Source organism: Zosterops lateralis, assembly GCF_965231275.1.
Source record: "Zosterops lateralis genome assembly, chromosome: 5".
NCBI lineage: Eukaryota > Metazoa > Chordata > Aves > Passeriformes > Zosteropidae > Zosterops > Zosterops lateralis.
In genome coordinates this window covers 70681171-70696806 of record NC_139766.1, presented here as the reverse complement: position 1 = coordinate 70696806, position 15636 = coordinate 70681171, and the positions used below count along the sequence as shown (strand labels likewise).

Here is a 15636-nt window from a genome sequence, read left to right as displayed (position 1 = left end):
TTAAATATTTTAAACAAAAAGGGAAGCAGAAAACTGCAGTCCTGTGGCATGACTCAAGGGGAACCAAAGAAAAGAAACCTCTCACACAGAACCAGGTATGCCCCAAGCAGCCCTAGATGAGGTTTGCAAAGAAATTACCACTGTTTTTAAGGCACCTTTATTTAGTGACAATCACCTTTAGAACACCTAAGCTAAATCTCTAAGTCAGAAGCAGCAATAACTACATTGAAATTTTCCAAAACTTTTCAGTCTTGGCCTTTTTGGCTTTCAGTTTTAAAAGCATTACTTTATCAGAGTAAAGACCATCAAGTAAAACCAAAAGGCAGTAACTGTGGATTCAAGGTAACCTAGTAAAATTCATTTGAAAGTTGATTAGAAGAACTGTGTAGAGAAATAAGAAAATATTAAAAAGTAGCTTTATTGATGTTTATGTCAGATACCGATTACAACTTGAATCCAGTGGTCACTGCTCTATAAATATCCTAACAATAAATTTTTGCAATTAATCCCAACTTTGACCAAGGGAATACTGAAAATGTAGCACTTGCATACAGAGTCATTGGTTTTTGGTCTCTCACTGCTTTAGGTGAACAGGGGCTTCTAAAACAGGTCCTTGAGGCAACTGGAGGCACCTAAAGCACTCTGCCCTTTTCCCCCAGTTATCCTTCAGATCATTATATCACACCTACTCCCAGCGTGATGGAAATGCAGCCCGGCTGAAGAACCAGCTCTCAAGTCTGATGACTGCATTAAATGTCTTGCAAATTCCCCTCTTCCTGACAGAAACTTCGTGAAAATTTATCCTCATTCAATCAGTGAACCACCAACAAACATTTTGCCCCCTCTCTTTCTGAAGGCTGATGGAAATATGACATTCCTGCCTGCTCCTGGGCCCCAGGATGCACAGAGTTTTTCATTTTACTAATAATGAAAAAAAAAAAAAAAAATTCAGGCTAAAAACTGAAAAGAATAAAATAAATCCAAACCCAAACCCAGTACTGACTTAATATAGAAACATTCATTTTGTTAAAGCAAGTACTTTCAAATCTGTGACTAAACAGGAATTTTCTGCTGTAAAGTAGATACATTCTGGAGAAGGTTCTTGGAACAGAAGATGTTTCCAGAACCTATTTGGAAGAGTGTCCTGGTCACTTTGATGGAATATGATCAATAAATTATGGTAAAGAATGTGTTTTTAACAAACTATGAGGAATTTAATAAATGATCATGTAATACCACAGAGCAAGCTGGCCATTTGCTATTTAATGGACTACAATCCTTAATTATTAAGGATTTCCTTTCCCCTAGCTGTGATGCAAATAGCTACAGACAAAATTCCACTTGGCTGTTCCAAAGCACTTAACCACTCTGAGAACCTGAGCAGAACAAAAAGCTGTAACAAATACACTCCCACAAACAAACACTTGTAAACATTTGCAGAAGCCCTTTCCATATGGACTGCATCTGTCAGGAAGAACACGCACACAATTCCTGTGTGACCCAGAGTCTCCATGAAAGTGTCTCTGCCCTGATTTCTGCTGGAACAGCTGACAAGGACCTGCAGGTCAATGAGCCTGTAAAGAATCTGCCAGAGCAGCTTCCCAGGTAAGTAATAAAGGTGCTCACAGAGATGTGCTTTTAGCACATTATTCATCCTAGACAGATGAATAGACAGAACTGCTCTGCAAAGCAGCACTGTAAAGTAAAGAAGGGATACTAACTCTGCCTGCAGAAACAAATCCCTGACACTCATGGATCAAGGAATCCCGTCACTCTGTTTCAGCAACAACAAAGAACCCAAACCATCTTTCCATGAGGCTGAACTTTCCATTTCCTACAATACTTTCCAAACAAGAACATGCATCTGGAGAGAAAACCAAACCAGCAAATTTCACTGCTAAAACATTGCTGTGATGGGGGAGAGAAAACACAAGTGCACTGGAATGGGGCCATCCAACTCCCAGTGCCAACTCTGAATGTGAACCAGAGGGAAAAACCCTCTTTTGTAGGCTCTGCCCTTAAATATATGCTAGACACTGCATTAAATAGGCTGAATGTAGTTTTTCAGCATATACATATCTTCATGTCAAAACTACTGTCCTGCTGATCCCCTGAAAATACAGATGCTCAGAAAAAGTTGCTACTGTGCTTTGGTTTTTCACAAAAACTACATTAGACCTTGTAAACAATAAATAACTTTAAAGTTATAATGTTAATTTTACCTCAAGCTGGAGTAAATAACATTTAAAATGGAAAGTTCATTTTCAAATAAAATTGCTTCTAGGAATTCTTGCCAACCCTTCCTGTGGGAAGACGACAAAAGAATATACAAAGGAACTTTATTTGCTCTTATTTCTTGTAGACTGTGGAGTGAGCATTACAAATACTACTTCTTAAGACCATTGTCTGCAAGAGAAAATTGTTCTAGTTTATGTTATTACGTTGGCATAAAACCAAAGTTTATGCTCTCTTAATTCAGCTTAAAACAAAGCATCAGCTAATTTAAACTGAAACAATTTCCCAGTTTACAGAGCAGTAGGTGGCCACAAAAAAATAGCTACCTCAGTTTAAAAATAAATTAGCCTTTGATTAAGTTGGGGGAGCTTTTATATGCAGACCTAAAATTGTAGTTCCTACGTGGTAAGTGTAACATTAATTACCACCGTGCTGGCAGTGCTCCATTTCCACATTTGGAGTGAGGATCATGCATTGCATTGTCTTTTCTGTCAGAAATCAAATACCCATAAATTACAGAATAAATGCAGTCACATCCCTCAGTGATGTGCTGATAAACATCAGGCAGATCTGAGCTCATTTGCTGAAGACTCCTACAAAACTCAATGAAGCACAACCACCAATTCACTTTTGATGACTGTTTATTTAACTTGGTAACAGGACACCCAAATCATTTATCCTCCACTCCAGGGACTAAGACAGGCCCCAGGCACCTGTGATGGCAATACTAAGTATCACAATATGGCATTTAAATGCCGACTATTTTTCCAAATTAAAAACCTAATTTAAAACCAAAAGAAGTGCTAAGATACCGTGTCTTCCCTCAAAGCAGATCAAGTCTACATCTTCTCTAAATCACTTCTTGATTATGCTCTATATTATTCTAATGCACAGCAGCCCTTGGAGAACAGAAAATGGTTTATTCTGAAGTGATGGCAGCATTTGGCAGGCCATGGACCTACTCCAGCAAAAAATTAGTTCCAGGACAGTAACGTCAACTTCATGGAAAATTCTGTGGAATTAACTATTACTTTCTCATATTATACAGTACCACTGTAAATTCCCCTTCTCCCTTCCTTTACCTGATGGGGCTTTTTATATCTGTACAAACCAAGAAGGCTAAAGCAAATTTTGTAGGACAAGGTCCCCAAATTTTGTGCTACCAGCTTTGAGGATAAAGACCTAGAATGGATGCAACAAGCCTAAAGCATGATTATAATGACATCTCTGTCCTTGGTGCCCTCTTTCACAACCATGAATCCTGAATATTCTGACTGGGAGCAATAGGAGCATCCCAGACACCAGCTCCATCCATACCACTGCAGATTATCCCCTCTTAATTTCTCTATGGTAGCAACAGGGGAAATGCAGGGACTGAGTCTGTTTCACATATTCACAGCAAATGTAAAAAAGCACTGTCTGAAAAGTGCCAAAGAAGAAAAAAGCCAGGTCAGGTAGCTGGTCTCTTGTTTCCATCAGTGTGGTGCTGCCATCCATCCATCAAACCTCGCTGTAACCTGGAGAACCAGATGCCTCCACAATTACTCAAGACAACATTTAAGCAGTAAGTTAATAGAGTGTAAGACAGAGCGACTCCAAGCACCATGCCCAGACAGAGTGTTCCCAAAATGATCCCACTCCATCTCTATCCACTGGGCTGGGCTCAACACCATCTGTATTATTTTCCCAGGGACGTGCCTTTCCCCTCTATCAATTAACTATCACAGTAAGTCACGCTATCACAGCTGAAGACAACTATAAATTACTGTCATTTCCCCAACGTTGCAGGTTCACAAGTGAATGATGATCCCAAATGATTCAAGTGTTTGTTTTACAAAAAGCAGGGAATGCGTGTTGACTTAATAGATGACAAACTTGAGGCTTATGATGAGAAACTGCCATTGTCTTTTAATCACAGTCTCACAATAAATGAAAATTAGAGAGTCCTGTCCTGTGGGACCATTTGTAATTAGCTCAGTGACAACCCACATAAACTTGGATGGAAATGCTGCAGGAGAGAGCTGAAGCCAGTCTGTATCCACAAACCCAGACTACTAGCTGCAGTTGAAAGCTCTTTCTAAATGTTCCTCTCATTTAGCACATCCAGTAACTCCCAAAATACATATATGCTACAGAAGATAGCTGCAAGCCAGTCACTGCAATTATGGTTTTAGATCATCACTCAGGTCCTTCCTGGTGAGATTGCACCATCAAATTCAGCACAACTCCAGCACTAACACCATCCACATCAGACCAAGGAAAAATTGCTGAAACACAATTAAATAACTATCAAGGTCACCTAGTAAATAAATGAACACCAAATCTATTAATTAAACAGCACTACTTGGGTGGTACAATTGCTGAGACACGAGTGCTACTCACTGCTGTGCAGCACAAGGGCAGGAGCTGTGGATTTGGTTACAAGGCAATACCAGAACACCTTCAATGCACAAGTATCAGGAGCAGAGTGTCATGCTTGGCCTAATGTGGCTGGAATGAGAAGCTGGATGCATTTAAAGGAGACAGACATGTAAAGGACAAACTAAAATTAGAAGCACATTCCCATGGGCAGTCCATGAGAATACTAACACTCTGGTGAAGCCACTAAAAAAAGAACTTCCAAATTTGGAAGGTGACTAGGAGGAGAGAGGTATCATTAAACCCCTCTCAACTGAAAAAAAATGCCTGGATCAGCAGTTTTGTAGGAGTAGGAAAGTTGCCGGCGCTGAAATGCGAAAAAGCCCAGCCTGAACTGAGCAATTACGAGCTATTTATCCACTGCCAGTGATGGAGGTTGGTGTTATTTGCAGGGTCAGAGCATTCCCTCCATGCCAGGATGCAGCAGAAAGCAGAGGAGCAGACCAGCATGCATCCTTTGGAATGCCATGGCTTTGACAGATACTCCCAACAACTGTGCAACAAAATCAGGATGAAAAGGGAATTTGTGACTTTTTAAAAGCAAAAGTTTGAAGGAGAGAGGAAAATTCTAAAGGACACTTGAAACACTTGCTACAAGCTAGGGGGGGTAGGGGGATGTCTGTCTGTCTGTCTGTCCGTCTGCCCGGAACTCATGGGTGCTGTGCCCTGGCCCTCAGATACCAGGGGAGATGGGCCAGGCTGGCACCAGCCTCTCACACCCTGCCATGCACAGGGACAAGCAAGGGTGACATCCCAGCAGAGCTATGGACATGCTGGGCCAAGCAGGCAGGCTGAGTCCTGATTTTCCATGTGCTATTTCCAATATATACCCAAGAGACTATAAAATCTCTTACAGAATGGGCATTCCATTAATAAAGATGCAGAAGATGCATATCAAATGCAAAACACAAGCAGAAAAGGGATTTCTGCATTGACATGGCACAAACAAGTTCAGCCTATAAAACGCACTTCCAAATCCACATCTTGGAAGGAAGGAAATCCTGCAGTCCAAAGAGTCAATGTTGCTGTTTACAGCTTTTAGTCAAATTACACTTTCTTTAGAAATGTATGTCACAATATTTAAAAATGAAAGCAAATGCAATTTTAAGAAAAGAACACAAACATCCTGAGAGGGATGCAGCTGTACTAGGGAAGATCCACTTTTCCTTCCAGTACCTGGCTTGCTGATAAGCAGGGAAGATGGAAATAAGTCTTCTCCAGGGTGCAAATGGCAAGACAAGAGGCCACAGACACATGTTGGAGTATGGAAAATCCCAGCTAGGCACAGAGACACATTTATTTATTTATGTGCAGAGGAAGGTGATCAAACACTGGACTGGTGCCTGGAGTGCCTGGGCAATCTCCTTCTCTGCTGAGCCTCCAAACTCAGCAGGATGGCTCAGATTTACTAAATTTACTGAACATGGTTTGAGCAAGAAGTTGGGACTGGATAACTTCCAGAGATCCCTTCCAACCCACATGATTCCATGATCCTTTTTTGCAGAGGGCTGTGTATGTAAGTAAAGCAAGATGTCTGGGCAGATGGGAGTAGCCCCACAGATTGCCTCTCCTAATGCATTTCCTGGCTTGGTATCACCTCTGGAAAAGGAGCAGAGACATTCCAAAGCTCCACAGTGAGCTCCCAAACCACCACTCCTGATTTATGGTTGCAAAGTCAAAACATGACCCACAGTCCAAGGTCAGGAGACCTTCCTTTTGCCTCTTTCTGCTCCCAGCTCACACACCCAGCGTTTTCCCATCCCGCTCCTTCTCTCTGCCTCCGTGTCTGAACAGATCCTGTTCTGCTTTTGCCACAGGGGGAGGGAGGGCTGTAAGGTGGGATGCAGCTCTCAGGTGGCACAGACAGCCCAACAGTGTCTCTCTGGAGGCACCTTTTCCAGAAGCAGGGTGACAGGGTGAAACATTGGGTGACATGACTCACCCGCCATGGGTTAGGAAGCCTGACACTCCAAACAGGCAGATTTAGATTGCCTGGGAAAGAAATGCTGCCTGAATGTACATTCCTTATTTTCTCCAGGGAAAGGGAACAGGCCAAGACAAAAGTGTCCCACAGAGTGGGTTCAGCCCAGAGCCACAAATGCCAAGGCTGGGGCAGGATTATCACAGAAAACACATGACAACAGCTCTACCACCCCTGCAGGAGCTGCTCTGATGTCATCCAGTGATGCCCATCCACATCATCCAATACACTGCAACTGTTTTCAGTTGGGGGTTGGTTCCTCCTCACTCTCAGATCAAGTAAAAGTTCCCAATATTTGGGTATCAATCCAAGAACCAGTGCAGAATTCATCTATTAGACCATCAGCAATGTTGTCTGTAAAAGCAAAGGGAATAGAACTTACAACATCCCCTAAAAATGCTCTAAAAATGTCTGTGCTAGCTTTGCTGAAAGAAAAAGCTTAGTTTAGCTGAAGTAGTAGAGATCTCTGTTTTTGGAGGAAGGAGTCCAGAGGAAAATTACATATTTGTGGTTTAGCTGGGAGTCATGATGTCTATCCGTATGCCTAACACGTGGTTGCAGATTTGTAACAAACAAAGCTTTCAAACAACAAAAAAATGGAAGTTCTGAAAAATCCATCTTGTGTGTGCAGAGAGAGAGAGCAATTCATTTCAGTCGAGCTTATTTCTATGGCTCCTGAAGTCAGCAGTGCAGCCAGTTATGAGACTCTTCATTCCAGGAAACACATATAGAAAGTAAAGCAGAACAAGAGATGAAAATACAAGTGGGAAGTGTGGCAGACACCCAAGCCCTTACCCCCCATAGCAGGATCCTCAAGAGAGGTGTTTAAATTCCACTTCCCGTTTCTGTGGATTCCTCTATTTTACACTTAAAATGACTGCCTGCAAGAGTGGAATGGACTTCAGGGAAAGAAAAAATGTTTAAGAGAATCTGGACACACTATGAAAAGAACTTTCAATGCATTTAAGGAAACACACAAACAGAGGCTTACGCAGGGATGGAAAATGCTTCAAGATCTGGTTCACATTTGATTTATATTGAATCATTACCTATTTTGGTGCAAATTAGGCATGTACTTTCTGAGGCAAAAAATTACAAAACTAGTGGCAAACCTTAGTGAAACCTCATTTCCTCTGTCTATTATGGATACTGCTACAGTTATCAGGGATATTACAGGCAGCAATGCTTCACTTGAGCTAAAATAACCTTGTGCTCCATTAACAGGAAAGAGAATTAATGTAGCATGGAAAAGAGTGGTGTCATTGTCTGCACTCAAAGACATTTTTATGCTCCACAGTAACCCAGAAGAGCGAAACTTAAAGATGCAATGCCACTTTTAGCAGAATAAAAGGATTCTGCTGCAAACAAAAGAGACAAAAGCTGTAACACGGAATAAAGCTGCCTTCCCCCTACTTTGCTGGCACACTCAGATCACATTATCTGATGCTTCATATGACTCATGCTGAAAATCACTGACACGTTGATTAGCAATATATAACTTACAGTCTTTTAACTACTGGGGGGTTTTGATACACCACTCACTTCAGAGACGCCAACAGCTCTACAGAAAGCCCTTCCACACCAAATCCTTACAACAGAAGTGAAAACTTGCAGGCTTTTCCTCTTAAACATCAGCACACATTCACAAGAACCTCACCAACTAAAAGGAATCAGATGCACATCAGTAACACAAACTGCTGAGAAGGAGAAAGTCTGCAGAAAACCCAGCTGCAACAAACCCCACTCTGCCCCCCTGTGTGCTCTTGCCTGGTGCAGTCTAATTCCAGTACATTTAATTTCACAAACAGCAACTGCAAAACCAGCTTCTGTATTCTGTTGTTGCACTTCACTAGTCAGTTACTTGCTGTAGCCACGGCTGACTTCAAACATTCAATCTGTTATTTTATAATACTCATTAAATTGGCTCTTACATTAAATATGAAATCATGTTATATCACTGGTTTATTTGGTTTCTTGATATTTTATTTTAATTCTCTCAAGGACTATGGTTCATCCTATCACGGAAATTGCAAATCTAATTAATTCAACAGAATGGATGAGATTTAAAATTGTTGAAGTGATCAGCTCATCTAAGCAATAAAAATAATTAAAGGAAGTGAGATTCTCTAATGCATCAGTGCCACATTATATAGAGCTTTATATTTATAGAAAAAGTTATATTTATTTATTTATTTATTTGCATAGCTGTAGTTAATACATCCCTGAGGACCATAGTTATTGAGCATAAATTTATATAACTGGGGATTGGTTTGATTTTGACTGCATCAGGAAAGAACTACATATTTACATGAAGTAAAACCTTAAATTAAGCTCAGATAAAAAACTGTGCTGAAGAACTACATCCATTCAACCTGAACAGGCTTGATATTTTACCCTGTGTTTGGCTTATAGAGTGACTTAACTAATACCAGTGGAGCTACTCACAACTGTGCCACAGTAAGACAAATGAGATTCAGAAAGGAGTTACTACATCCACATTTTCTATATATTAACAGTGTTTCTCTTGAGATTCTTGGGAATTTATGAGGTGCCATGCACACACTTGGTGAATATAAACATAAAGGACATATTGTTGTGCATAAAAGACACTCCTCCTATATCTTTAATTACCCTTTGTTCAAAAAGGACAAGGCAATACACTGTTATTTTCCCCCCCCATGAAGATTTAACAGCTTCAATGCTCATGTTTTGTGTTATGGTGGGGAGAGGAAGTAACCCCAAAATGCAGGCTGTTCCCACTTTTCTTGTGGCAAAAGGAGTAAGTAAGCTGGACACCAGCTGAGTGTGGTGAGGAGCAGTGCCAAGTTTGGGTGCTACCAATTTCCTCAGCCATTGATGAGAAGTTCCCAACTCAAGGCATGGAAACGAGCAGACTCCAAATGGACATCGACACACTCATGAAACCAGATTAGGGATTTGTCTTTTCCCGTGTCCCAGCCTATTCTGCATCTAGGCTCCCTCTTGGCCTGCTGCAATTCTGCCTGGAGCAGAGGCCTTGCTGCTGTCAGAGCACACTTGTGGCCGTGCCCCAGCCCCAGCCTGGCCAAGGCAGGACCAGCAGGCACAGCTCAGGCCCAGGGGAGCTGCCTGGCAGTCCCACTTACCTCTAAGTACCCTGACTTACAGAGCCATCCAGGGACAGCCTGGCCTGCTGCCTAAAGGACTTCATTTATCACCTGAAGGGCTGCCACATGTCAGTAAAATCTGCTGCTGCCTTTGGGGAAGGGATGAAGATTGATCAGAGTCAGACTTGAGCCTGATGCTGCTGGCTAATGGAGCCTGCCTGCCTGCCATAGCTTGTACACTGTCTGTAAGGCCCGGGAGGAGGTGACAGGGGCAGGGAATTGTGGGCTGTAGGGAAGTAGGAATGCAAAGCCAGCAGAAGCCCCTCCAGTAGTTACAGAGAGATCTTGACTGTGTAACTCTCATTAGAAAAATATTACCCAAACGCAGCACAAACCCTCTGCAAGAGCAAACTCCACTGGGGAAAAAATCTCCATGTTTTTACCAGGTTTGAATCAGCAGCTTTCCATAACGGGTCGGAGCTTGTATTGTCAGACTAATGCAGATTTTATCATTATTTGGGATCTCATAAACCAAAATCAACAAAGCAGCTGTAAATCAATGCCAAACGTCATAACAAGATGGTGTAACAGTGTTACACCACTGAAAATGTGTAGATTGCAAGACTAGAAATCAGAGTGCTAACAACTAACTTTAAATAAAGTTACAAGAGGACCAAGAAATCAAAGTTTACCAAAGAAGATAAAGGAGAGAAACTGGGAAAATGACAATGGATTTCTTGGTGAAGAGATGGCAACTCAGTAATTTTCTTTCCAAACTTCTAAATTAAAAAATTGGGACAATCAGTAGACATGGAACTGCTGGAAAAGTAACAGTCACAAGATGACAAATCCTGTGCAGGTATGTGCTCAGCAAAGGAGGTAAGCTTTTAATGTAACTCAATGTGCAACCTCACAAAGAAAAAGCACTAGGTCCTCTGAACAGCAAGGCTTCACCAACATTTCCATCCATTTTAAACTCTGTAAAAGCCAACGCTCTACACACTTATGTACAGCCATGTCACCACAGTAAGAACCTGAGAAACACAGCAATGCTGAAAATGACACTAATGCACGAACTCCTGCAGCCCAGGAGCTCTGTTACTACAAGAACATGAGCTGTGTTTGTCTGGAAATTTCCTACTGCAGTGTAGCAGAGGCCAGATTACTCAAGTGTAGTTGGAAGAGGACAAAATACCAGTATTGCCAAAGACTGACAGGGAAGAAAAGACTCTGAGCTCCCTCAAAGTTTGTTCTCAAGGCCTGCAAGTTCAGCTAATGGCTTTTGCCTCATTTTAATTCTCACACAAAATTCAGCAGGGCTCGCTTTCTACTACAGCCATACAAAGAATTGAGGTAAGAAAAGGGAGAAATCACAATGATTATTGGTGAGGAGTAACTGTAAGTGGAAAGGATGAGGAAATTCTGTGGGTTTCAAACAAACTTTCACATATACATTACCTAAGTGGGAAATGGAGATTCAAAAAAGGAGAACAGAAAATACTGTTTGCAATCTACTTTCCTTATTTTTCCTACACCATTCATTAGGCATCTTGACTACAGGCTAGACAGAGAAGAAATCATAGATTTATTTAAAGGATGAATAAAAGAAAGAGATGCTGAAAACCAAACTGAATTAGTTATGTGCAAAGCAGTGTCTGCACAGAAAGGCTCAGCTTTCAGAGATGTACTGGAGCCTTGTTTGTAGAAGTACTGAAACAACTTCTTCAAGGAAGATTTCCCTGACACTTGTTGGCTATAAACATGAATGGTATGGACTGCACAGAAACAGGATCATTTAACATTTGGCCTTTCTTCAACAATATTTAGCTTTCCAAAAATAACTGCCTCATCTTTAAGAAACCACCCAATCAATTACAGTAGATCTCTGCCTTCCTACAGAAACCACTGAAAAACTGAATGGTAACTGAAAAAACCAGTTACCATTTTTTCTTTATTTTTCCTAACTTACACATACTTATTGTCAGAGCTGAGCTCCCTTCCTCTGGCACACTTCCTTTTTCACTCTTAGTGCTTCCCAATGTGATGCTGCTCCCTTTCTCACCAGAGATGACAGTTTAAAAGGGGATGTGACAGTGACCCAAGCATAAGAGCTCCAGTGGAGTGCCGGAAGCACTTGGAATGATTTTAGGGTCATCACTTAGCTGGCTGAAGGCACGGCTGCAGGAGAAGGAATATGATAGAATACGATGCCTCCTGCCAAACCCTGGCATGGTAATTCCAGGTCATGAAAATCCCCTCTCAGACAGACCTAGAACAAGGCAGTTTTTCTGAAACAGGAGCAGAACACTTTGTCCATTATGCCTTGAACTGTGCACCTTGGTGCAGGTGGTGAGGCACAGTGTGTGCAGAGCCCTGCCTGCCTGTCACCAAGGCTGTCACTGCCCATTTGCACTCCAGGCCAAACCTCACAGACACAAACGGTGCATGTGGAACAGCTGCCACAGAGGAGCTGAACTCCTCCCACAGCGCTCCAAGCCACTGACAACTGAACACTTGTGACCACATGGAACCAATTTACACTTTTGTTTCAGCTGACTTCTGTGCATTTCAGCCCTTGCCCTGCATCAGTTCACTGTTGTCTTTTGTTCACTTTCCCTGCCTTGTGGAAGCTCACAAATATGTTCTGGTTCTAGTAAGGCCCAGGTGAGTGGCTCTCAAGCCTGACTACACCATTCATGTAACCACAGCTGCAGAAGGGCTACATTTCCTCCCTAAAAGGACTTATACATTCCCTTATCTCTCACCACTTTACAATGCAAAACCTCTGGTGGGATAAAATAGCACAGATAACACTCCTCTTCCTTCTTAACCAAATTTCTAGGTCAAATCTGTAAGCTTAAGAGGGAAGCTGCAGAAATTTGACATGTCATTTTAAGCTGTGGTACACTTGTTTTCACTTCCTATTCATCACTAAAAGGAAGGAGCTGATTTCATTCCAGGCACCAAACAATTTTATTAGTCTAAAAATGCCTCAGTGGACAGGAAATTCCCACCCTTCTGCAGAAGTCTCAGGTACAGCAAATATTCTTGTGAGAGATACCCCTGGCACATAATTCAGTGTATGAAAAGCTGAAAAACCCAACTACAGTTCTCTTAAGATCAAGGTACCTACCTGTTTACACTATTTCTAAAGCAAGGAGAGAGACACACCCCACCCTCCAAAACAACTTTATTTTTTGCTTTACATGGTTAGAAAACACAATTCTGGAAATAAAAGGAGCAGAGCTTTCTTCATCTCAGAAGGACAGAATCTCAACACAAAATATAGTATAAAATAAGCATCTACCTAAAACCAGCACTAATTATTGACATTGGTCTTTCTCACTGTGCAACAGACACTGTCAGCTGAAATTTTTCTGCAGGTCTCCAAAAACCCTAAACAATCCTGGAAAGAGGCCCTCCTACAAACTGCTCAAACCCCCACAAAGACCTGGCACAGGGAGCTCTCTGATGGCAGAGCAATGGCTCAAGGATGAGAACACTGCATGCTGCTTTAGGTGACCCATCAGGTTATTGCATCCCATAGCAGAATTCATAAACAGCACCACTTTATAAAGAAAGTCTTGCCTGGAGATATTTACACTTCCTTTGTATTTGTAATTTCCATTTCCCCATAATTTTCTAAACTGATGACTAGTGTACAAAACAATGAAATGTTCCTACCAATATTAGGATGCTTCAGGAGGCGACAGATTCTGGCTTCTCTTTCCAGTTTCTGGTGATCTGCATCGAAAGAAAGCAAAACAGTTGCTGTTAGTATGAAGATTAACATAGTTTAGTGTATTTGCTTTAGAGAATCATCTGATGGGATCCTTAAGAAATATCTCCTTTGTTTAGATCCACTAATATTTTCATCCAAACTGTAATATTGAATTGATTATTTTTAACCTTTGGGTAGAGCAGGAGGCTGGAGCTCTGGACTTGTACATCCCTGAGCCATAACAATGTTTCTGGAGATAAAATATTACTGCTTGGGTCAAGCTCTGTTTTCTACAATAAACAACACAAATATTCCAAAACACCAACTCTGGCAAACAGAACTGCTTGAAATGCAAAAAATATGCTTTGTACCTTGAAAATATTAAGAAATGAAAAAGTTTAGAAAAAGTTGCTTTTGATGGCATCTCTAAAGAGTCAAAAATTTAGCATCAGATGTTAAAATTAAACACTTCAATCCTTACTGCAAAGTGTCCAGTTAGATGTGTAGGTTAAAAGAACTATAACAACAGATTTAAAATAAAAGAGAGAAAGCAAACGCCACCTTTAAAATACTCAACACTTCAAGTTTCTTACCACGTGTTTTAAATCTGGAGGAAAGAACAAGAAGAAAAACTTGTTTATTTTTTCTGCAGTTTGTACTTCCTAATATTTGCAGTCAATTCTAAGGACAAGTGAAATGTTTTCACATATGTTAACAGTTCAGATTATTTTAAAATGCTTTTAAGAACTGGGATACTTTTTGAGCTAGTCACTACTTGTCAACTGACCCATCATACTTTCTAAGGCCTCAGAGCCTCCACTTCTTGCATGAGAAAATTTGTCAGCCTAACCCTCTTTACCTTAATGTTTATTAAAAAAAAAAATCAGAAGTTAAAAGTATTAAAAATAATTATAAAACTGCAAGATAAGCTTAAAGCTCTTTTTTAAAAGTTAAACTGTGCCACTGAGGTTTCCCGTTGAGATTTTTGAATTCAGTCCCAGCGGGGCTGAAACATAAGCACAGACAGCTACAGTTACAGCACCCTCGTGTCCAGCAGCTCCGGCTGTAACTTAATCGTGGGCTGAGCTCTTGGCACATTACCCAGAGCAAGCAGAGGGATGATCTGCAAGGCAAACTGAGCTCAGCTGGGGCGAGAACAAAGATGAAAATGTGAACACTGCCTCAAAAGCAAGGAAACAGTCCAGGCGCTATTGGACATTTAGTGTAGGAGCTGTGCCTCTGGTGCACCTCCAGCTCCGCTTTCAAAGGCTGCTCTGTACCACCTCCAGCTGTATTCACAGATGAGCCAGCACAGCCAGAAGCCTGGAAGGTATCTGATAGTCTTCTATGAAGGGCTAAAAACATCCCATGTTAACTTTTCAGGAATAACAGATATAATAAAGAACTTAATCTCCAACCTTGAATACAAAGTATAAACATTTCAAGTTTCTTTGCTCTCAACTGCTATATCACAGCTTCTTGAACTGACACTAGATATGATTAATATTCACCTCTCCTGTCCAGCCATGCCAGTGGGCTCAGGTAACAAATACTAGAGCTGAACACTTTCAGGCATGAGGAGAGGCTAAAATGCTACAGCATGATTTAAGAACAATAACTATTGATTTAAAAGGCACACCTGATATTTTTCAAATCACAGTAAAAACATCTTAGAGATGCTGCTGGATGCACTGCAATGTATGAAGGTAACATCTACACCATCATCAACATAATTATTATTGACTGCATTATATATTCCCAAGTTTTTACTCCAAATTGAACGTGTATATTAATCAACACCAATGAGGGAGGCGTTCCCTGCTGTCACATAAATGAGAACAATGAGCTCTGTGCATTTAACTTCTTCTGCTGTTGGTGTCACAGTAATTGCTATCACACCTGCTGGTGTGACTGCAGTACCTCATACCCTGCACACCCTGCTGTGAGGCAGCACAAAGAGCAGTAAATACTCCCTGAGCCAGGAATTTAAGTGGACAGACATTAAGGTCCAGAAGATGACAGCGGCACTTTTAAAGAAATAGAGTATCCCTTAGTGTTGTTAGAGAAGTAATCCTGCAGTAAGTGTTTGGGGCTGGGACCAAAAAGCAAATTTAACTTCATGTGGTATCCAAGAAAATGACTCTCCCCTAAAACCTGCAGGTTTGCTCTATGAGTTTTAGGAAATACTGTTCCTT

At 41.2% G+C, this 15636-nt stretch overlaps 1 protein-coding gene across 8 annotated transcripts in view; it reads right to left on the bottom strand.

The window, feature by feature from the left end:
* CAMK2D (calcium/calmodulin dependent protein kinase II delta) overlaps positions 1-15636 on the bottom strand; it is a 120479-nt gene that overhangs the window by 59181 nt on the left and 45662 nt on the right. For all 8 annotated transcript variants that reach the window (XM_083862460.1, XM_083862461.1, XM_083862462.1 and 5 more), the window contains exon 4: positions 13405-13464. In XM_083862460.1, coding sequence (XP_083718586.1) covers positions 13405-13464 — 60 coding nt within the window. The remainder of the gene's footprint in view (positions 1-13404; positions 13465-15636) is intronic.